General features: G+C 40.2%; 1 protein-coding gene across 2 annotated transcripts in view; it reads left to right on the plus strand.

Annotated features, from left to right (window-relative positions):
• TFAP2D (transcription factor AP-2 delta) overlaps positions 1 to 23,824 on the plus strand; it is a 48,099-nt gene extending 24,275 nt beyond the window's left edge. For both annotated transcript variants that reach the window (XM_085304862.1, XM_085304861.1), the window contains 2 exons: positions 6,623 to 6,736; positions 23,605 to 23,824. In XM_085304862.1, the coding sequence (XP_085160988.1) occupies positions 6,623 to 6,736; positions 23,605 to 23,824 (334 nt within the window). The remainder of the gene's footprint in view (positions 1 to 6,622; positions 6,737 to 23,604) is intronic.
• The last annotated feature ends 957 nt before the right edge of the window (positions 23,825 to 24,781 follow it).

A 24,781-nucleotide genomic window follows, 5' to 3' on the forward strand; every position in this document is an offset into this window, starting at 1 on the left:
CTGTTTGCAGAGAAGCAAATACAAGGTCTTGATGTATGAGTAGATCTTAGCACCTACTAAAGTACTGTTAAATAATTATTATAAGTCTGGTGAGGGAGAGCTGGTCTGCAGAGGGATAGATCCTCTCTGGTGGAAATTGCAAGAGTTTCCTGAAGACAAAGGAGCTAGAACAGTGTACAGCAGCAGGGGAGTCTGCTGAAGTGATTAAAAACACATAGAGGCACCTGACTCAACTCTAAACAAGCCACTGACCTCCCTGGAGCAGTAATGTCATGTTAGGATAACACTTCATCTAGGTTAATTAGCCTTGATGAGGGAGGAATTGACCTTCACAAAACCTGGAAAGCAGGGATAATTAGTCTTTATGGGGTCATGTAGACCTATACAAGGTGTGCAGTGTGCCTGCATAAGRTATCCTTGGACATAACCATATGAGCATACTGAAGTGTTACGCAGGGAGGCTGCCAGAGAGCTTAGGCCAGAAGCCAGAGCTTCTGAACTGTCGTTCACCTTTCTCACCTGGAAATGTTTGGAGACAATCTAGTCCTGGATATAATCAGTAGAGTGTAGTCATGSTCCGGGTGGGAATGACCAACAGCCACAAGGACTGCTCCCAGCATCCCGATGTCCCTGTGCTTTGTGTTCTGATGGGGAAAAGGAGCTCTGGCCTTGTATGCTCTGGTGGTTTGGTGTCCCTGTTGTATCCAGAGCTCTTCRCCCTGAAGGTGACTCAGAGACAATACCTCTCAGACTTGTGAACACCAAGAGAGCAACCTGTGGTTCTCCTTTGGGTGGAAAGCAGAGTGTCATGAGGCTCAGAGGGTGTTTGTTTGTTGTGAGTATGATGATAGACTTCACTTATCTTGCTTCTAAATCCCTTGTAGGTTAAAGAGAATAATGTGAGTGGAATACGATCTAATCTTTTCCTACTCCTACTCTTGCTTTAAGGACCCAGGGGGATCCAGAGACAACAGAATGAACCAGTCGGCAAGACACATCTCTCTCCTGAAAGTTGTGTCTTTCCATTGTTCTATAGTTCTTTTAAAATCAGCCCCCCCCCACCACCACCTATTTAGAGGCTGATTGTACTTCTRGGTGTCTTTTACTACTGAGTTGGGGAATCATGAGCATGCATCATTCCAATCCCTCTCCCCTTCATGAACTTTAGGCTTTTAGGCAGTTATCCTATTTTCAAGAGATAAAATTTCYTTTTCATTCCTTCCAAAACACTAGTCAATTGCTTAGAGTGGCCTGTCGATAGTGTAAGGAGAGGCCATATGCTACTGCAGTCAGAGTGCTTGTTCATAGGGGACCTATGGACACATGCGTGTGCTACTACTGCCCTCTCCTGCCTGGAAGTAGAACAGTGACTTCACCAGACCAACTCCATCCAGAGGACAAGAGACACAAGTCCATAGTGTCAAAACATTAACATCACACTTCCAAGCCATACCTCCACTTATCTGATAACAGGTACTTTATTATAGTCATTTTTCTGGACTTGCAATTACTTAGTGAGTGTCTAGGTTTGTAATTTTAATTAACTTCATAGTTGCACTTGTGAGTTGTGACATCAGAAAAAACAGTGTTGTCAACAGAAATGACCCTGAAATTCCAAAGTGGTAAAACTACCTAAGACATCTCTGCCTGTGGAAGGAAGTGGAGTGCCATTACCTGTGTGAGCTGCCATTGTCTTCTATGATATAGAGCCAAGAGCCCTTTGAAGTGTGTCTGGCAGAAGTGGTGAGATCATCCGAATTTGGGAATCTTGAGGAAAAATAAGCGGAAGGAGCAAAAATACTTCTATGATTCCTAATATAGAGTTGAAATTCAGTTTTAGATTCAGACATACAACTTCAGGGGCTTGTTTCAGTTGCCTAGACACAGATACTTACTGCCATTTGAGATGAATTAGGTTATCCATCTTGGTTACTAGTTGCTGCTCCAAAAAAAAAGTGCTCTTTTTCTGTTACTGTGTTGTATCTGCCAGTTACTACGTATGTCTCTGGTACCACTAAACAGAGCTATTAATATCTATAGTTAAGGAATCTCCTCCAAGCACGAGCAGTTCCCTGTGTAATCAAGGCAATCTAGAGAGATACCCATCCACACTGACTAGGGCAGTTGCCATGCACAGAATTGTGATCCATGAGCTAAGGAGGACTGGAGATTGCTCCTTAAGATGTCAATGGGCATCTTTAACCCAACAGGGCACTAAACTTGAGGTAACACTCTTTTTACTGCCTTGCTTAGTCCTACTTGGTCTATGTTGACACTARTACAGTGAATGAAACAGCAACCGTTCTCTGTCATGGAGTAAAACATATTCAATGTGTTAAATTAATTTACCATCTAGAACTACCTCTTGGAAATGGTCTCTCACATTTATTAAAGTGGGACCTTGTCTAGGAGGGTGCTAGCTCATCTGGGTCAAGATGATACCACATGCAATTCTAATAATTTGATGGTCTAGATGATCTAGATCTTGATGGTAAGTAGCCTTACCTGATGATGGTCATGAGAAGAASAGACAATTGGGCTGTGCAGCCAGAATATAGCATTGAACACAAGTGACAGCAAGSGCAAGATGGGAGAGAGGCAAGGATTGGATAAGATTTGAATGGACAAGAAAAGGAAAAGCAATAGGAGAAGCCTGTCTCCTAATGTTCTCCTTTCTCCTCAAGCCCCTCCRTTGACTAAATAGATGATTATGTGAGTACTACAGAGCAATATGCTTCAAACAAAAAAATAAATTGATATAATTCCAGCCAACATGTGCTGATACTGGCCTATTAACCCTAGGTTCTTTCAAAGGTTTCGGAACAAATATGCTTATTTAATCCATACAGGAAAAAAAAAGAAAAAAGAAAAAAAGAAAAGAAAAAAGGGATGAGGGGACATCTGGATCTAGAGGAACTTTAAGTTCATTCACCTTGTAAAGGCACAGGAAAGGCCCTCAGTGACTTTGCAATATGCGATAGAACCTGACCAGGTTTCAGTAAGGGCAGAGACGAAACTATTGAAAGCTGTGCCAATAAYTCCTCTTGATTGAGAGGCACTCTGTCTAAGGAAAAAATCCCAGAGTATCCCAACAAAMGGCCTTAGACGTGAGAGAGAGGACCAGATACACACACCAGAACAAATCAGTGTGAATAATGGTTCTAATGTGAGTTTGCTTGTCACTGATACAGGATAACTAACATTGATGGAGATGGCTGTTCAGTGTACAGCACACACACATTTCATTCTCTGGTGTTTGCACCCCCCTGCTTTCTCACTGGTGAGGAACATCGTGGATTCACCATATACCCATGACAGAATGTGTTCAATGTGCTGCTTTTATGAAAAGTAGCTCTAAGACAGGGTGGACAAAACCTGCTGAGAACCTCTCGAATGTCTGATCTTTGTATACCTGGAAACTCTGACACACTTGAAATACATCAGACGCATGAGCATGTTTGTCCTTTCTTGTACTCTTCCCTATGTATTTTTGGCCACTGCTAGTGACAATGGGTTATATGGGCTCTGATCCACTTTTTATCTTCTCGTGATCATATATTGGAGTATCTGCCCATCTGCAAAAAATCAGCAGATGCCTCTCTTGCAAGAATGACCAGTATATATATATTTATATATATGTGTGTGTGTATATGTATGCATGTATATGTATATGTGTATGTGTGTRTATATATATGTGAGTGTATAATATATACATTCCTTTTTTTTCTGCTGAGGCTTCTGAGACATAATCATATTCCTTTGCTTGTGATAAGCCACAGCTGTCTCAGAGCAAATTACTATCCTCTCACCCTCGGCCCTATCCTAGGTGATGCTTTCTTTGTAGTGGAGGCATTAAGACATTACTTTGCCTAGAAATCCCCTTGAAAAAGTAGGTTACTGCCTTTTGCAGGTTTTCATGTATAATACAGAAAGTTTTTTTTCTCCTCTTTCAATCCGAAATACTCAGTAAAGACTTTTGACATGTGAAGATGGAAAGGAACTTAATTGCACACTTGGTTCTGACACTTTTCTTTGTCAAAATACAAGAACTCACAAGATGAACTTTCTCAACAGGTAGAAAGTAAAGGTTGGAGGGGAGAGAGAGGAATGATGCTGACAGGGCCAACTGGGGATAGTAGATTGTTTAGAAGCCAAAGTGACTGACTGTTTTCAGTTGTTAAAAGGAACTGTTTTTCCTCTAAGGACCTGATTCATTAAAACTGTATGCTGCATTTACATACATTTCTGCTGAATACCTCTCTTTGCCTGAAAGGCTAAGATGATGCTTCCCTTTCAAGCAGCTGGTGTCTAGGTTCATACCGATGACAATCATTTGCAGAAATCGGGCTTGGATGAAGTCCAGAGACACAGCAGGAAATAATTTTCTGCATCTTTCCTCCTGTTAGGAATACTATGGTGTCAGTCTATGTCCAAATCTTGCAGTTGTATAATGAATGCTAAAAGCAGGCCTGTAGAGTTTCCTTGTTTTAACTGGGTAGTGCAGGGCCTTCTAAAGACAAAGAAGTTGAGTTTATCTATTTATTTTCCATTAAGACACTGTCCTGAAAGACAAGCATTACAAGGCAGTAACCAGGGACTTGAACTTTATCTAGGACCAGACAGGCAAAGAAAGATTCTTCTAACAGAAGTTATGGACCACAGAGACCCAAGTGCTTTTCTTTAGTATTAGAGAGTGAGCCAGAGACAGTGGTTCCATCTATACTAACAAAGTAAACCAAGCACAAGATGAGGAATAAGACTGTAACTGTCTATATTATTAAAATATTAGAATGGTTCCTGGAACTCTCCCAAACAGCCCCTAGGCACATTCTGGGAGACAGTTCAAAATAGGGTCTATTCTCGGGAGTCAGTTTGGATGCAGTCACCCTGCTTAGTAGGCTAGGAAAGCTAGGAAAGTTTAAACATATGGACATGATCAGATGGTGGCAATCAGCCTCAGGACCTGAGGATGATCCATGGCACTGTTTAGTTTATTAGTGTACATGTAGTTTCTACGGCAGGATTAGACATCTAATGTATAAGCAGATGTGTCTATATTTTAGGCATTTAGCTCAGGGCAATCTAACTGAGTGCTCTGATCATCTGGTGGGCATCATGCCCTCCTGATCCCACAGTAAGTGTCTACATTTCCAGAGTAGTCAATGGAGAACAATAGGCCCATCTAGAGACTTCATAAGAGACAGATCCAGACACCTCTCCTTTTCTTAACTGACCATATAATAAATCAATTGAAAATGAATGCTAGCTCTTTCCATCCACGGTCCAGAGAGAAGCTTAGTACTATTCTGAGGACATACACCATATGGATCTGGTTTGGCTTCTGTTTTAAACTAAAGCAATGCATTGGTAGCACATTCCTAGCTTAATTTTCAAAAGTGACCAATGCAGCAATATTGCAAGAATTAAAAGATTTATTTTCAGGTCCCTCTTAGCTTTAGGTTCCATATCCATTTTGTCATATCCCAGGATTCATATACCGGGGAATGTTTTTAACACCCCAATGCCAAGACATTCTGAGAGTGGTGGGGTGGGGGGCGCAGAAGCACTGTTCATCCTTCCCAAAGAAGTTTGACTGCCATGCAGATGGGAGACCGGGGAATACAGAGCCTAAGTTTCCCACTACGAGGGGAAGAATTGGAGTCCCAGGTCCTGCTTACTGAAAGTATGTGTTGCCAGTGAAACCAACAGAGATAGAAAGGAAAGCTGATGGGATTTGTCTCATCTATCTATGCAAGTCCAATGTGTAGATACTGAGGGCTAAGAGAGTCACCTAGCTCAGTGACTACAGTCACTGAAGAGAAAGAGACTCTCCTAGGATGTGAGTCCTCCAAGCTGTCATAGATACCTACTTTAGCCTGCTTGATGCAAGGTGGAAATGTAAAACAACAACAACAATAAAGTATGTTTCAACAGGAAGTTTAAATAATTGCTACTGAAATGATTTCTTACTCTGGACAGACTTCTGGGACAGGTATCTGTTGAGGGGCTATTGGTTTTTCTGCCCCAGAGCTACAAGGAAGGCAAGTATGGGCACAGTTGGGAACTGAAAGAACGAAGAAAATATTTTCCTTCACAAATCCTCCTGCTGCCTATCACCTTAGAATTGGGGCTGAACAACTCAATACCAGAACTGCTATGAATTTTACATGTAGATATACCAATGCGCATAGGAAAATGCACAAGTAGTAATGTATCTGCATAAACTCTCCAGGCATGTTCTAGTGTTAGCTAATCATTTTCTTTAACCATGATCCTTGTTTCTAGTGTAGATGAGCTAAGCCAGACTTAAATTATCAAACTGGACACAATCTAGGAAAGTAATCTCATTTTAAAATGTCAATACCAGCATGGTTTCAGATATGAACTATTCCATTTCAAGGGAAGATTTCAAGGGGTTCTTTATGTTGCTGGCCTTGAGAATTCAGGGCAGGGAGGGGAAATTCTTTTGTCTTTATTTCTTTCATCACTGCTTCTGTCAAACATTTCTATTATGGAAGAAATTACTAAGGAAAATGTGAAACTGTTACAGACTAAGGGTGGATATCAGCTTTGTGAGAAGGATTACAGCTATGTTGTTTAAGGATTTCCCCTTTCCTTTTAGACAAATATGTAAAGAGTTCCAAGACCTTCTGAGTCAAGACAGATCACCCCTTGGATCCTCCAGACCAACTCCAATATTAGACCTCGACATCCAGAGACATTTAACACATTTCAGGTACAACTTTGCATAGAATTGATACTTTTGGTTAAAAGGGGGGAGGTAGTCTGTGACAAAGTCCTTCATCAGTAGTATTTTGTTTCTGAGTTTGGAACTGAAGACTACACATGATGACATAGAAGTATTTGTTTCCTTACCTTGAGGACTAAGGTTATGTCTATTCTCTGTTATCTGTGCCTGTTAAAAGCTCATGTTTGTCCAGAAATGTGGCTGAAGCTAGTGCTAGTTGCATACACCCTTCTTCTAAGACYAGTCTGAATATGAGCCAGTCTTTTCTTACAGTCTCTGGTCAAATCTGCCCATCTGGCCAGAGAGTTAGTTGTCTTGCTCTAAATGCAACCCAAATAACAAGCCAATCTAAAGACAATGTGGATCGTGCAGAAGTGTGGAGATTCAAGTTGAGCCAGAGYAGCGGTGTAGATGAATCAAAAAAACAAGAAAAGAAGGAACACTTAGCCTGCATTCTTACCAGTTAACTAAATAGCTCCAGAGCCTCCTTTTTGCTACCATTTAACACTAGCTCATTGTGTCTATTCTATATACTCTTTTAGCCTGCAAGTAGATTGGCCTCAGGGTACACTGTCTGCTGGGAATGGTCTCACTGCATTAATTGGGAGTTAATCCCAATGCCTTGGAATGGTCTGGGAGCTAGATGGCTCAGACCAAAACTGTGCCAGAAACTCTGCTGAAAGTTTACTAGCATGTTTAAAGTCAGCACCTGGGTCTATGCCCTAGCAATATTAAATCTACTGGTGGGGACAGGCTAATAARCTGTTATAGAGATGAGGACTTATTGTGCATGCAAACCAAGTCTACATGTTACTGAAAGTTTATCCAGGTTGTTGATGAAAGTGCATAGATGGCTTTGGATCAGCAAGATTCATCATCCCAGGAGTTGCTGCCCAAATATACATTTCCTGATTTAGGTTGTGTAYAGGCTAAATTTTAGGCTAATATTTAGGCTGATACAGCCAAGAGARTGATGGAAACTTCCAAAAGGTGATTTTGAACTAGAAAAGTTGTCTAACATATTTGTTAAAGACTGGTAGGGTGAAATATCCTGGAGGTCCTCTTGTCATTACCCTAACCACTGAGGGCAATAAATTACTAACTGAGGCTACAAATTTAAATTTCAACTCTCCAAAACAGGAGCATATGAATTCTCCAAGATCGTTCCTTCTTTGTACCGAATAGTACAGACCATGGCCCTTAAGCATATTCTAAGTATACTTAATATTAAGTGTATTTCTAGCCAACAGGTATTTTATTTGATTGCAGAGGGGCACCTCTTTCTGAAGAAGGGGAGAAGAGACAGTAATTTGCATAGTGTCTTCATCCCTAGCCTCTGATAAGCATGACTCACAAAACTACTAACTCTTACTCATGGAGGTTTTTTGTTTGTTTGTTTGTTTGTTTGTCTTCCTCTAGCCATTAACTAGTACCTGAAAAAATCAACAAGTAAAGAACTGCTTGCAAAGGGTTCTTTACAGACCATGACACCAAGCAGATTCATTAGGCCTATAAAGCCTCAGGGAGGTGCTGCATGTTCTTTAGCACAGCCCTCTGAGCCATTCACCATTCACTGGCTAGACCCATATCCCTCGTGTCCCAGCAACTCAACAAGTTTTAGCTATTAAGATTCTGATCGCGTATGAAGTATCTACCAGCCAGTTGGTGTGATACCTCATTTTTTGACATCTAGACTTTGTATGGAATCCAAAATACCCATAATCTCACATCTTTCCTCTCTCTCTATTTTGAGGGGGAGGGAGGGAGCAAGAATAAGGCATAGAGTACTTCCTCATTCTGGCTATATATACAAAATATTGATACAAATTGGGAAATTTATTACATTRCAAGATTCCAAGTTTCCTTCCAGTGAAACCAGGAGCTTAGATGGGATGTTGTTCCCCCAGCCTTATGCTAACATGCAGCCCAGAGAAAAGCAGGAGGTACATCTTGACCCAGGAGGAGAGCAGCTTTTCAGTCCTTAAGACTTTTTTTTCCTAGTCCACAAATGCACACACCCTGTTTATGGTTATGCCTACCAGTGTGCACCCTATGCATTTATGAGTACACCTACACAGCATCACTTCTGTTTTCATGCAGCGATGTACAAAAACATATACACGCACCACCTGCATCTCCCTTATACACACAAGCTCCATAATATCTAGCTACAAAAGTGTACCTATTAGGACACAACTATCAACRCAGAATACTCATAGAAGGATTTGAATGTGCCACCTAAGCTAGTGAAGATACAGATAATTCCCCTTTACAAGCACGTAGGGTAAATGTGATACAGGTCAGCTAATCCCCAAGGATTTCTGTATTTAAAGAAGAAATAGCAGGCAGGCAAAAATGCTGACTACTTTGGCTACAAAATCCAGCAAATAGTATAGCTCCCATCCTTCTTTCTCTGCTTCACTCCAGCAGGTTAGAGCACAAATAAAGCTTCTGCAGGGAGCTCCTGGATCTTTCAGTACTTTCTTTCATACCTGCTATAGACTATAAGGGTTGGGCAGAAGACGGGAGCCTAGAAGAGCACAGGTCTTGATCCTATGTAGATACTTCCCTAAGTTTAAATCAGACAGCCCTCTCTGATGTCGCTGCTCATGGAAAAATGAATACTTCAGCTTGTCTTGCTATCCAGGCCTGCTAGACCAAGAAGATTCTGAAATGAGACATCTACATTTTCCATCYATTAGAGAAAACAAGATCAGATCCAGCTTCTGATCCAGACCTCTAACTTTAGTCATYTATATTTAGGTGTTTCTATTTCATTCAGGTGTCTAGCTCCTATTCAAGTCCTTGGGATCCTGTCCATACAGCCAATGACTTCTACAATACAATTAAGCAGGCATTGACTTTGATGTGACATTAATTTCTCTCTAGACTCCACTGCCTGACCAGTCTAGCCTTGATCTGCAGCTGAACGAGAACTTAGATAATCAATGCACATGTATATACTTATATTGTAAATATGTATATTTAAATTTAGGTTAAAAAAAAAAGAGAGAGAGAGATTCTCTTCCCTTTATCTAGCAGCCTTCACAGCTAGGTCATCTGAATCACTCTTACCACTATTTGCCTTCCTGATCTCAAATATCATAGAAGGCACATAATTCTGTCTCAGATGTCAGAGAAGATRTGAGAATGCAATTCACCACGCTTTTCAGAGACACCGAGTATTTTCAGAGTCAACATTTGAGTGTAGACTGCTTCTGACYAGTCACTTGGTTTCTCTGTCTTTTTCTGAGGGATGATGCTCAGACTGAATTGACCTCCCACACCAAAAATTCCTGCCTGGTCAGTTGGAGAAATCAGAACAGGAAAAACATCCTGGTGCTCAGACACAAGGAGAAAGTCCTTACAGCATAGTCACTATTGTTTGAGGCATATCACAGCCTCCTACTGGTCACAGATATAAATAGTTACTTGTCATTCTGCATCAGTTGGGAACGATTTCATAACAAGATGCCAAAAGCATTTGATATGCCTAACTAACAATTCAAATATTCAATGTACAATGGTCTCTGCATGCCTAAACGTAGCCTTTCCTCAAAACCTCAMTCAGATTTCTGAAAGAAAAGGTTGACCTGATCTGTTACGGTGGAATGAACATAATTATCACATAGCTATAGATAAAGAGCATTGCAACTTCAAGATAGAGATGTATTTGACTTTCATATTGYAGTCATTGTCAAAYACTCTAATGACAACTATGGTAGTTAGACTCTCAAACTGGAATATGGAAGTAAGTGGCTGATTATGCAGACAAAATTAATGTTATTTATGTCCAAAATGCCCAAGAGCTGTTGGTGCTCTACAAATATGTTTTGCAGAGGAGGCATAAATCTGATGCAGTAAATGCTTGCAGTCATCATAAATTCCATAGCATGCTTTTTCAATAGTGAATTTTCATATTCATTCTCATCTATATTCCAGAATTGTGGTCTTTTTCATAGTAAGTTCTCCATCCTTTTGCTACATAGATTTCTGGATTGGGATGGAACTATTATATTACCTATAGAGAGAACAGGCCATAGACTTTCACTGCCACCTCTGACAAGTCTTTATGAGTGTTTTTTTTGCATAAGCAGACAGCCTATTCAGTACAARCTGATTTTATGACCAAGGGGAGAAAACATGGGAGCTGTCATATAGATTCACAGAGGTTTAATATAACGAGAGGAGGCAAAAAAATTCTGCTGCATAAGYCATTATCAAGGGAATAAAAATAGAAACCACAAGATGAAAATTTGTTGTTTTTTGTTTATATATATATATATATATCATTCACAGCCATCATACCATACCTTGTGGTATGATGTCAGAAAGTCAAACAGATATTTTATGAGYAAAAAATAAATCACAAGTATGATACAAATCTCAAGTGCTAGAATAAATTACAAGACAATAAAAGATGTAAAAGACTATTTGAAGGGGTATAAAATCTTATATCTAGAGTATAATCTARCCTCTACCACCTTTGAGTCAAAAGAAAATTTTCTTTAGGAATAAATTACCTACAGTTGGTAAATGTGAAGTTATATGCTCCACTTGCTTGTGATGTTACTTCCTCAACATTAATAATTAACATGAGGGATCGCAGACTGGCACAGGTCAGATCCAGRTAGTGAGTCCTGTTTCCTCTGTTTTAATTCTTCAAGCTCACACTGCTCTGTGAAGTTTTTTCACTGAGTCCCAATTCATCAAGGTTTGTACGCTTGTGTCCAACTTGAAGTGCAAGACAGTCCCCATGATGGGATCAAAATTGCTGGGTTTGCTCAAACTCCAAACTCAAAGTTCATGCAAAGCTTAGAACAAGGGAAATCTTCAAAGAAACCACCAGCGAGCCTGAGAACTGCTGAGTTTTGCAAAACTCTACTAGGCAGGGAAAAACTAAACTCTCATCCACATCCCTGATACAACCATGTGTATGCAGCTGCTTTCTGAGATGCCCATCTGACCTGAATACAGAATGCTCAAGGCAGCAGAAACATCAATTTCCCAGTATTGTTTGTCCAAGAACAGCTATTCTGGAGACACTTGTATTCATACCAGCAATAATTTTGTGCTATCTGAGGCTTAGTAGAGAGTTGTATGTGCTTTATGCACGTTTCGTCTCTTTTCAGGGCCTTTTGGAGTATCTTACTGCAGAGAAATTACATCTATATTAGCAAACAAAAAAGTACCAGGGCGCAGGCATGTTTTGGCTGCCTGTGCTGCTTTTTAGCAGGATCCTGGGTTTTCTTTTGGCCAGACTAACTAGCACTGTTCCTGACTATTCCTGGGCACAGTTCAGGAGGTGGATCAGGATGTCTCAAGCAACCTGGGTAGAGTTTGTGAGGTTAAGAAAACATAGCCAGACTGATTTGGACAGATTGTGCCATTTGGACTCGGGATCAGAAATCAGGCCATGAAAATCCTTATTTAATAATATATATGTTGGCTGAGAATATAAGCACCTGCCCTTATTACAATAGCCCTGTTAGGTGTCATGCATGTGCTGTAGAAATGTACTATGATTTAGAGAAGTCCAAATTTTGTCAGGTCTGGAGTCAGATCTAGAGCATAATAAGCCTCAAAATCATAAGATCGTAAGATTGTAATAAGTAATAACCTCATGGGCTAAGTCCTGGGGCAGCTYATGTTCCTAAGTATCTATATAAGCGCAGTTTCTAGAAGAGGTGGTGGGCTGTATAGCATCCATGCTGCACTTCAGCTGTTCATTATTTCTTCATGATAAATGCAAGAAGAGAGTGGAATAATCCTGCGGGTTTTATCTGGTGCAACAGCAGTTTCTGAAAACAGAGTTAGCATTAAGCAACAGGGCAAACAGGATAACGCTGGAAAAATCCTGTTCCATTACAAAGTGCTGAGATTTTCTCTCTGGAAATATGAGTGTCTCTGTTGCCATGAAGGCTGATCCATGTATCAACGTGTATGAATCCACTGCAGTAGAGTGCAAAGCCATTAAATCCATGGTCCTCCTAATGTTCACACAGGATTTTATCTTGTCAGGCTTATTGTAGACACTCTGTAAAGGTCAAAGCTGGCTATAAGGATTTTCAATGAGAAAGGAAAAACAATGCACACAGCCAGTATGCTAGAAAAGAACYCAAATGTTTTGATGACTTTAATGAGAGGAGTCTATTTTTTCAGTCATTTATTTTCAAAATGCAGTGGGCATGAAGAAATAAGAAAGAGGAGAGAGGACATAAGRAGGAGGAAAGAGAGAGAGAAAGAAAGAAAGAAAGGGAGGGAAGGTGCAAGAGAGGGAGGGAGGAAGGGAGGAAAAAGTTTTCCAGAGAAAATAGTTCATTTTAAAATGCCTCCTGCTACTTAAAACAAAAGTTTCTTCTCTCACTTCTGTGTACACATGCRTGTGTCTGTATATGCATGAAGAAAAAGCTGAGTTTCTAATTTATCCTGAAACTAAAATCATTTCCAAATCCCACTGATGTCAGTAATRCTGAGATCTCATCTTGATTTATTTTTTTAGGATAGCAAGGTTATACAAATCCCTCCCTGGTATTAGAAGTTGTTTTTCTTTGGATTCAGAACGGATGAAAGTGCCTGTCTGCACACTCAGTCAAACTGAGAGACAGCTCTCAATTATCCAAGGGAATGAGAGGGAAAAGGGGAGTTGGTAGAGTTAGAGAAAGCAAAAAGGTGGATATAATCAAAGTACCTGTATAATGATTTGAGAGCAGCTCTTTAGAAAAGCTTGAACATGATGAACCAGGGCAACCATAAGGAGAAGAGGACAARTCTGTCTGAGGGCATGAGAGCTCTGAGACACATGCTCAGGGACCATATGGCGCAGGTAGTCATGATGGAATACGGTGAAGACTTGGCTAAATCCAACACRTATAATCCTGCCATTAACTCAACTAGAGCTGATTGCTTGCATTGCAGGTCAGAAAATTCTTCTACTGATTTTGAAATAATGCTAACCAGTGCAATCATCAAGCCCTGCCCATCTACTTTTAATGATGTACAGCTAGATCTTAATGAACTGTTTGTGATTATCTTGCATGTCACCCATCTCCCTGGTACCTTAGGTCCTTACAGTCATTTAGTGCATCTGGTCCCTTCYACAGCAGAGAACTAGACTACGTGAAGCACACATTTGCATCCAGTTGTATAGATCCCTACTCTGAAGAAGGGAAATGCTTCTGTCCTGTTTCAGRGAGGGAATGGGGACATAGGGAAATTGAGATCCTCCAAAAAATATACACAAACTGATCTATTAAACCWTGTCTGGGGTATAGTCCCAGACACTGGACCACAATTGTCCATGAAGTTGGATTGCTATGGTGGTTCCTTGTATGAATTTGGCCTAGACCAACCCTTACTGTCCCAAACAATTCCCAGGCACAAGTCAACATTATTACAGTCAAGAGACTGATCTAGTTGAGAGCTTAGATGTTGTCATAACCTTGTGAGTTAAAATACTTCAGCAATGAAAATGAGGTCAGAGACCCTTTATGGCTCAGGACCAGAGAAGGAGCTTGGGCACTCTTACTTTGCTGGCACAGGTAGAGATGACTAAAGGCATCCCCTAGATCCAGTTTAAGTACTCTGGGGGGATTCAACTGTCTGAACRTAGGGATCTAGGGTCATTTTATAGGTACCAGGGCATCCTGTCTCACCTTTGCCTGCCACTTCCTGAATTCAAGCTGTTTTTGTGAGTCCTGTCTCATACCTATCAGCCCCATACTCTGGATGCCCACAGCAGCTCTGATGGTGTGAGAAGCCTATGTGTAATCAAGTGATTTCTATCCCTTGTTTCCCTCATACTGTTTAGGGAGCTCAAGGAGCTCATTAAAAGTCAGGGCATTAAGCAAGAGTATTCACTTAGAGTCCCGCAGTGAGGTGCCCTGTTTCAACCGTGAAACAGGGACCTGATGATGGCATTTCTCTGAGTAGCTCGGAGACCAACATATTCACACCATAAATGCAAGACACAGGCTTAACACTCTTCCTTTGCCAGGGAAATGAGAGCTACTACCCTTACTTTCCAGACAAATAGTTTAAGGCCAGGTGACAAACAGACATGTGTGAGCCTTCRTGTTCACTTTCCATCCCTCCTCTCCAACTAATAAGTTTGCAGAGGGAAAACTAAGACTGGAATGAGAATGAGAGAGTGTTATTGTATGATGTAGTGGTTTGCTTATTAAGAAAAAGCTACAGTTCTGCAGCAAGGATCCTACCTTATTTGGTTTATGTTTAAGTCGATCAATAAAGTACCTGTGCAGTCTTCAGCATAAGGGTCCGAATTTAGGACATTCCTGCATCCTGAGCAAATGTAGCTCTGCTAACTGTATGGGCAGATTCACACTGCTGGAAATGAGTGGTCTCTGGTAGGAGTTAGAAGTATTAATGTTTTAAAGTGGATTCAGTAACTTTTTGATGGAAGTCTTTTTTAATCAAATTTTTAAAAAATAGTGACATATTGAGATTTCATCTTGTTTTTCCAAATTTTATGTCCACAATGTCAAACACAATGCTTTAGGGCTTTTATTTTGTGGATTTTTTTTGAGTTTTTTTTTATTTATTTTATTTTATTTTTAAAACACTAGAAACTGGATAAATTAGAGGTTAAAAAAACAACCTACTGAATCCTCCCCAAAATGGATTTTTTTTTCTGAAAGCTCTAATAGAGACTAGAGTTACCAGAAAACTCATTAACAGTGATCAATTCTGTGCTTGGAAGCCAAAAAACAGTGGTATAAAAAACTTATAAAAAGAAGTTTTGCTGAAATTATACTCAAGAGATCTGTGCACACTTCTTGGCTTACAAGTGCACAGACTCCCTGACCTCGTTAGTCAGTCCCTTGATCTCACTTTTCTTACTTGTAAAATTGGGGTCTAAATATATCTTCTACATCTGCTTTAGGGACACTTGTAACTGTAAGAATTGGTACTACATCAAAAGCTCAGATATCCAGTGATGTTATCCATCATATAGGGAAAGGAGAACACTTACTGGTAATTGAAGCTGGATTTGATCCTTTAACTTCAAGGTTACATTTCTTCTTAATAGAAATGACTAAGTCAAGATAYGAATTACACTCAGATCACTGATTTTATATATAAAAGATAAAGACAGTAAAATAGCAAAGGGAACGTTTTCTTGCAGGTGACACTTCTCAGTGGAGAAACTATATATAAATAGACAAAAAAGAATAGGCTCAAAATACAAAAGCTAGATAATAAAAGCAATCAGCATCTTCACAATTTTTTGTGCATTTTGTCTAGCAATCCAGCTGATATGAAACACCTTTCCTGTGAAAACGGTTTGAGACAAGAGTGTTGTCGTTTAGCTAGTCTAAGCCTGGAGGTGTCAGCTGCCTGCAAGCGCCTGGCATCACGCTGACAAGGTGACACAGAAAGCAACAAGCAAGAAACCAGTAGCTCAGACTTAGGGACCGGACAGAAAGTAGCGTTTTTCTTTCTGAAGGGTAAAAGAGAGCAATTAAGTAAGTTTTGGAGCTTGACACATGTTTTTGAATTGCAACGAAGAGCCAATTCAAAAGCCTTACTGGTGGATTGCCTTTACAGATCTGCTTACTTCCTTGCATATTGCTCTCTCGCTGTCGCTCTTCGTTGCCCATCAGTAGTTAGAGCAGTTGCTGTCATAATTCCAGTCATCTTGATTAGTGGTAGAAACCTTCTGTTTGAATGCACAGACTGGAAGAAACCTGGTGAGCTGTGAAGTTTGTGGTGAAACAGCTCTGGTGCCCTCTAGAGTTCCCTGATTTCCATGATCTCTCTCGATCTGCTTTTAGATTCAGCTAGTGGAGAGGGACAGCACTGGTTCTTAGGGCTGAGGAACAGTGATCAGTGAATTGTTACTTCCTTTCCCCCTTTTCCTTTTCTTTTTTTTTCCTTTTATTCTTTTTCTTTTTCAGTTTTTCAGTTTTTCCTTTTTTCATTTCTTGTTTTTTTGTTGTTGTTGTTTTTTTCTTTACTTTGCTCCTCATTTGAAAATAACATTAGGATTCCTTCCCCTGGGATTTTCCCCTCATTCTCTTTCCCGAAGATCCCATATATCTTTTCTTGCTCTTTTTAAAGAAGAATTAAGAGATTTTTTTGTGAGTAGGTGACAAATTGCCAGTATTGCCAAATTGTATTATTTGTGTTGTGAGTCTTGTGATATAATATATTGTTAAAGTCACCAATTCTGGAGGCAGAAAATTGATGAGAATCTCAGTTTTGTTCTCTTTATCCTCTTCATTAACAAATAAGTTTCATGACTGCAGCGGAAAGCGCATATATACATTCCTCAAAGCTGAAAAAAACTTGGCAGGGTTGATTTTGGTTTTCAGTCCAACACTTAATATTTCTTAAACATTTAAAGCAGTCACCTGATTCACAGGAAAAGCAAYGTCATCCTCTCATTCCCAAATGACTGAATTAGAAAGCTGCCTTGTTCTCTGTCATTGCTGTGTCCATAGCTTTTGGTCTTCCTCAGTGCTGTATTAGCTGCTTCTCAGCTGTATTAGCTGCTTTACAAGAAAAGTCTATGCATGATAGCAAGTTGGTTGAATCTCATTTTCTTTGCCTTGTCACTGGGCAAGATGTGACAGATGAGTAAGAGCAAGGAGAGGCTGAAGGAGGTGATGCCTGTGTGGGGTACATGTTTTCTCTTTTTCAAAAGTGCCCACTATTCTTGGATCTCTTCGTGGTCTCTTTGGTGTGTTTGGCTCTCCTGGTAGTGATGGACCACAAGACTAGTTTTTTTCATCTACAGTTAGCATAAAACTTGTTTGGTTTTTTTCTTTTTCTCATTAGAAATTGGCCAGTTACAGGGTTGTCTAGCGTTTTATCATTGGAGTATATCGTGCTTTGAAAGAAAGACTTCTTGGTGAGTACCCAAGGCCTTCTGTGAGTGCCAGCTGCACAACAGTCCCCTAGCTTTGTCTTTGGCCTGCAGCTCGAACACATTACAAAGTCTCACTCTGGGATGTTCCAGAGACTTCCCCTGGGCGTTCTCCTGGTGTAGAAGATCAACCCTGAGGTCTAAAATCTGCACAGTTGAAATAGAATATTTTGGAAATATGAGGTATCAACTCTAGCACTTCTCACTCTCTCACCAAAATTTCGTTACCTTTATGTACAGTAAAAAGAGATGCATCTGCATAGGAAAGCACTTCTTTAATGCACCTTTTTAGTTATGAGTGGAAAGCAATCATGAGGGCCTACTTTGCAAGTTTCTCATTGTTTGCCATCTATCATGTTTCATTAAATCTGGGTAAATGTGTTGTGTTTTTTATATTTAAAGTTCTGAGAAACTCAGACCAGCAAGTTCAAGGTTGCTTTTTACTTTATTAATATTGTGTTAAAGTATTTATTTATTTTAAATGAGGATGTAAACATTCAGTGCAGATGGCCTCATMCTCCCCCATGGAGAGGGAATCTGTTTCTTTTGCAACACGTCAGAGTTTCACCAGCCTGGGGTATGGAGGAGTCCTTGAGGTAGCTGCCAAACAGGAGTCCAAGCCTTTAGGCATACTTGGATCTTTTCACTTCTAAGTAAGGCCATCATTAAAACACRAGCAGACATAATTGCATCATAACGCTGGGCAGGATTGCAGGCAGGTCTGGATGTCCTTAAGCGTAAGAATTTATAATATCTTGGCCTGCTATTCATTGCTTGCTTTCTACAGATCTCCATGCACAGTACCAAAATCGTGGAATCTAAAAGCCTTGCCTTTTAGAACAATTAACTCACTAGTTTATAGGGGTCACAACGAAATGTAGCACAGTACAGAGCTGAGAAGACTCAGATGACTCCATTATGAAGCACAGTGTTTAATATAGGCTCTAAAATCTTAATTAAAGTTATCACAATGAAAACAACTCACTTCATAAGTGTGGGACATATCAAAATTGGGCTGTATTCAGTGGGAACTCAGTCACTTTGAAAAATCAGGCAATTAAATGTGACTTCCAGGAATCACATTTGAATGCTTTACCATTAGTCTTCAACCTGTCATACCTTGCATTTAAATATAAAATTAAACTTTCTCCCATGACTGGAAGCATACTTTGACTAGCAAAAGACGACTATCTAACATTCTCAGATTTTCCAAAGACTTTAATGTGAATAAAGTTCAAAAAAAGGAGGAATTACTGATAAAAAATAAGATAAAGTAGAAGATAATAATGTCTCTCAGGCTTTTTATGATCATTACTTAAAGTGTGGCTAAAAATGCTAACAGAAGCATGGCAAGGAGGGCTGATGTTAAATTATGTATGAAATGATATCTCTCAATGAAATTCAGGTAGAACATCACAGGGAATTTAATGGGTTTTGCATATCCCCATCCGTGGAGAAGAATACAGTCATCAGGAATCCAAACTGTAAGACACTGGTGCCAATCCACTATTTTGCCCCTATAGGAAATGCAAAGCTTTATCACGAAAAAATTTGYTGTGTTTGACGATTAGTTGAATATGAGAGGCTAAAAGGCAGATCTGTAAAGTAGACAGGCTCCTAACTCCCTGCACATAATCCTTTTTCTGTGAGCATTTGTTTTCAGACAAGAAGTGTAGCATCTTGCTGTGGATAAACTGCACATAACTTAGTGTGTCAATATAAGCTGGGTGTCTAAGCTGCCATTATTGCCAGTGAAGATCTAGGTAAGATCTTCAAGGAAGATATAGCTGAGTAAAGATAAGCATGCAGTGTCTTTTTAAATGATATGAGGTATCTGAGATATCCCATCAGTCCATAGCCATGCTGCCATTCAGAGAGAGTTCAACAGGCTGGAGAGTTGGATGGAGAGGAACCTCATSAGGTTCAACAAGGGCAAGTGCAGAGTCCTGCACCTAGGGAGAAATAACCCYAGGCACCAGTACAAGCTGGGGGCTGACCTTCTGGAGAGCAGCTCTGCAGAAAAGGACCTGGGAGTGCTGGTGGATGCCAGATTGACCATGAGACAGCAATATGCCCTTGTGGCCAAGGCCAATGATATCCTGGGGTGCATTAGGGAGACTGTTGYCAGCAGGTGGAGGGAGGTGATCCTGCTCCTCTCCTCAGCCCTGGGGAGGCCTCATCTCAAGTACTGCGTCCAGTTCTGGGCTCCCCAGGACAAGAGAGACAGGGAGCTACTGGAGAGAGTCCAGCGYAGGGCTACGAAGATGATCAGAGGGCTGCAGCACCTGCCCTGTGAGGAACGGCTGCGAGAGCTGGGCCTGTTCAGCCTGGGGAAGAGCAGACTGAGGGGGGATCTGGTCAATGTGTACAAGTACCTGAAGGGAGGGTGTCAAGGGGACGGGGAGAAACTGTTTTCAGTTGTCCCATGTGACAGGACAAGAGGAAATGGGCAGAAATTGAAGCACAGGAAGTTCCGCCTGAACGTGAGGGGGAATTTCTTCCCTGTGAGAGTGACGGAGCCCTGGCACAGGTTGCCCAGAGAGGTGGAGGAGTCTCCTTCTCTGGAGATCTTCAAGGTCCACCTGGATGTAACCCTGTCTACCATGCTCTAGGTGACCCTGCTGAGCAGGGAGGTTGGACTAGATGATCTGCAGAGGTCCCTTCCAGCCTTACTGATTCTGTGATTCTAAAGGGGTGCTGGTTTCCTGTGAGCTCTCTGCATTATCTACCCACCTGATGTAGATATCTTGGTACCATAGGACAACTCAAATGACTATAGAGTCTTATAAACAGGAACATGAATTAAGGTCCCTTTGATGATATTGGGAGTTTAGACACAGCTCATTTATACGCATACTTGCAGACATCTACATTTACATACCTTAATATCAGATTTTATCCCATCATGGTGTTTTATACATGTTTTGTTCATCATTTGAGAATATTGAAGTTTTATCTTAACCCTATGAATCATTTCTGAGTCAGTCGCTATAAGTTTCCACTACAATATTCCTACTTTGCTCTTCAGGCGGTACTGAGCTATGGTATGAACACAACACTGTTTCTTTTTCTGCTCAAGACACAGAGAAATGTTCAAAGAGAAACAAATTAGAAGACATTTTTTCTACTTAATCCTTTATAAAAACTTAATATTTTCATCCATTGGAAATGATTTTTTTCGGATATTAGCAACTCTTAAAATAGATAAACTAGTTTCTCTTTCATGCAAGTTTGTAAATATTTGATGTATCTCTCAGTAGTAGCCATTTTCCAAAATCAGGACCCAGAAGATCCCATAAACAGTGTAAAAGTCATGAGACATTAAAACTAGTAATGATATGTTTGGACTTCATTTTCATTGCTTTCTGGTATTATAAGTTCTTTTGCATTTTCAGTCATTTCTCTGGACTTATGAAAGCAAAAAAAAAATGATGATAAAATGCAAACTGAAATCTTCTTAAAATCACATGACTCCTAAATCTTGGACTCCAAGATTTAGGTACTAAATCTTGATTTAGTACCTAAAGACTCTGACATGACGCCAAGATTTAGAGTACTAAAAATATTATTATTTGACTACTACTGGTGATGTTGCTATTACTACTATTAAAAATATGGCTTATGATGACTGCTTTTTTTTTCCTGGTGAACCAGACATTTCTCAAAAATCTTTGAAATTTATAGCCAGGTATATTTATCTCTTTTTTAATGCTCAAGAAAAAATATCAAGAGTTTTTTTTTTTTTTTTAGTAATAACAAGTCCAAATTTTAAGAGTCCAAACTCCAGGAGTCATGTGATATCATTAACAGATGTCTGCAAGGGAGTCCTTGTAAATATTTAATTACCATTTTCATCTCATTACTAACTGGGATAAACATAATTTCCTCCTTTGAGAAGTGCCTGGAGACTGATRGATAAACATCCTAAAAGCTAGTTATTTAGTAATTGTCATTGCCTTTGGGAGACCGTTCATAAAAGACAAGACCACTCCCAATCTGAAATGGTGAAGTATCTCCAGACTGAGCTCTCGTTTTGATTAGAATCTCAATAGGTTTGGTGTCTTCCTTAGGATAACAGCATTCCCAGAAAACAGGATTCTCATCTCTAGCACAGATGATGAGATGAGATGAGACGAGAAAGATCACCCTGAAAGAAGTTTTGAAACCTTTCTGCTGGTCCTTTTTGGTACTTCTAGCATCCTGCCAATTACCCATGCGTTGAGCAACATCTTTTGTTTTGACACTGTGTCACTCTTTTTCATTCATTTGTAAAATTCCTGGGAAGACTGGGAAGCTGAAGTGCAGAGGAGAAAGATTTTCTTGCTCACTGAAGTGAAATGCTCCTGTTTCTGACCTACATGCATTCCTCTGCATCAGATCAGGGTTTACTGTCATGGTGCCTCAAACAGCTGGAAGGTCACTRCAAGGATAAGATCTTAACTGCCCTGAGATGGGAAATAGTTATTGTTTTTTTGGGGGTAGTTGTTTTGTTTTGTTTTGTTTTTTAAGAATCACCATAATCTGATTTTTTCTTCACCTAAACCAGTATGAAATATTGATTTCCAAAAAATGTTGGTGAACTCAAAAATCAGATATTATTTCTATCCCTGTCTTCTTTATCCCTTCAACAGAATTGGGATAATTGAAATAAGACTTAAAACTGCAATGACATTTCAAYGCTTAAAATATTTTTCCATTTATGTTTCTAAATGAAAACTAATAATCTTGAGGGGATTTTTTTTGGATGTAGAGCCTATCAAAATGAGTCATTATTACAAAAATTTAGTTGTTCATGCAAAAGTATGTTCCAGGCTTCACGTGACTATGTCACACTGTAAACATAAAGTTTAGGCAGATAGATCTGGAGTTAATTGCCTAAAAACTAGATCTCCAATAACATTTGACATGTCCTAGGGCAGCTGAGACATCCTCACAGTGGTGATATCTATGACACAGGACCTGTGGGAAACCTGCATGCTTCTGCCCAAAGAGCATTTCAACTGACTGTAGGTACTTACGTGTGCTCTGAAATGCTCCTCYAAATTTAGAGACCAACCCACTGCAGCTCTGCCTGGTAACTGCATTAATAAATCATTTCAGTAATTATAAGTGAGAAGCACCACTGACATTCAGCTACTTCGCAGTACAGCACGACAGCAAGACAAATTCAGTGCTGACTGGAGAAAATTCTTTATCTGGATGAAAAGTAGCATGGGTAAATTTACACTAGTAAATTCAACGCCACCAGGGCAAGGCTGATGGAACTTATTTATTTTTATTATTAAATTGTTACGACAATCTTTGGCTGAACTACCTCCTTCCAAAACATTTCTTGGGCATTGTTTGGGYATTAGCATTGGCCAAGGACCATTCCCAAATAGGCAGTTTGGATTCCACCCTTTTCGATGCTCATAGGGTTTAGTAGCACGGACATGGCCAAACTATGCCAGTTGSCATGAGGGTCAAAGATTGCACTTTGGCATTGCTTCATTCYCAATACAGGCGCAGCCATATGTCCACATAGAATAATCAGAACTCGTTAAAGAGTCTGATCTGGGAGACTGAATAAGCCACACACRACTGATTTCATCTACCTGAGATGGAGGAAGTCATCCCTTCTGGGAGCAAAGCAGTAGCAATGCTAGAGAGCCTAGGGCACAGATTCTCCCCTGGCCTCTCTGAAGTCAACAGCGCTGTGTCAATCTACGTCAGCTGAGGATCTGTCTCACAGTGTTTCAGAGCTGATACTCCTACCAAAAACAACCTTTGAAGTTGTATGTAGTCTGCTCTACTGCTCTTCTCTTTTCTATTTCTCCCACAGGTAATAAATAGTTTAGGGAGCAAACCTTGAATTTCACTGTAGCAAATCAGTGTACTGTAAACTCTTCAATGGATGAGAGTGAATATATGTTTATGTGTGTGTGTGCATTTCTTTCTTTTTCTCTCTCTGCCTCTCTCCCAATTATAGTTTGATCACTCATGGTTTTGGAACTCCTGCAATATGTGCTGCCCTAAGCACTTTCCAAACTGTTCTCAGTGAAATGCTGAACTACTTGGAAAAGCACACATCGCACAAAAACGGAGGAGCGGCGGAATCCGGCCAAGGACACGCCAACTCGGAGAAAGCCCCCCTGCGGAAAACTTCAGAGGCTGCTGTGAAAGAGGGCAAAACAGAAAAGACAGACTAGCTACATCAAACAGAATCTATTTCAAGAGAGTCTTGCTGCTGATATTTTTTTTAAATATATATATCATTGAGGGTGATTTATCTCCAGTGGACCAAATCCAAAAAAGGGGGAAAAAAGAAAAAAAGAAAGAAAAGGAGAAAGATTAAAAGAAAGAGAAAGAGAGAGTGTGAGAGAGGAAAGTAGTCAACCCTAAGAACAGCAGTGTACAGTAAATGTGTGATGAAATTGTCACTTTTTTAAATTTATGTTGCTCTAAACTACTTTTTCGTGCACGTAGTATTTGATTGTTCTGAATGATACACTAACACTGTTTTTTATAAGCACTTCTGGACTTGGCTGAGGTGGCACATAAAATTTGTCACAGGCTAACTTGAAGCACTTTCTTCTCCGGCAGCATAGTTAGGGCCAGCACATCCGTTGTGGGGGACACAGTTCCAGCATAATGGCTTTGCTCGCACGCTGGCTAGATTGAAAGAAGGGCTTCCTCTGATCCATCAGAAATGCCTGATCCACTCATCACTGGGAAACATGGAAACCTGGCAAGAGAGGAATCCTCGGGTCGTGGGACGAATGAACTGTTCAGTGTTGGGGRCTGCATACCCCGACATAGGAATGTACAATACAGCTGCTCTGGAAGGAGGACAGAACCTGTTAGGGGACTGTCCTGACTGCTCAAGAAGCAGCCACGGTGTCTCTTGTGAGAAGAGCATCACAGACTGAAGTGAAAAAAACCTTGATAGTTTCAGTAAGAGCCCTGTGAACTTCAGATTAAGTGACAGCATGGGCTTCTGTCCTCTGTCTTCTCGGCCCCTGGTCCCACAACACTGCAGAGACCCGTATCTGGGTCTCTGTTCAACCAGATCAATGCAGGCAATTGGAGTCGCCTTTTGTGTTGCCTTGATTTTATGATACTTTCTTTCCTTCAACAACTTGTTTCTGCAGCTTTATTGTCTTTAT

The sequence above is a fragment of the Rhea americana genome, unplaced genomic scaffold (genome assembly GCF_003343005.1).
Source record: "Rhea americana isolate MKP2758 unplaced genomic scaffold, rheAme1 scaffold_210, whole genome shotgun sequence".
NCBI classification, from domain to species: Eukaryota; Metazoa; Chordata; class Aves; order Rheiformes; family Rheidae; genus Rhea; species Rhea americana.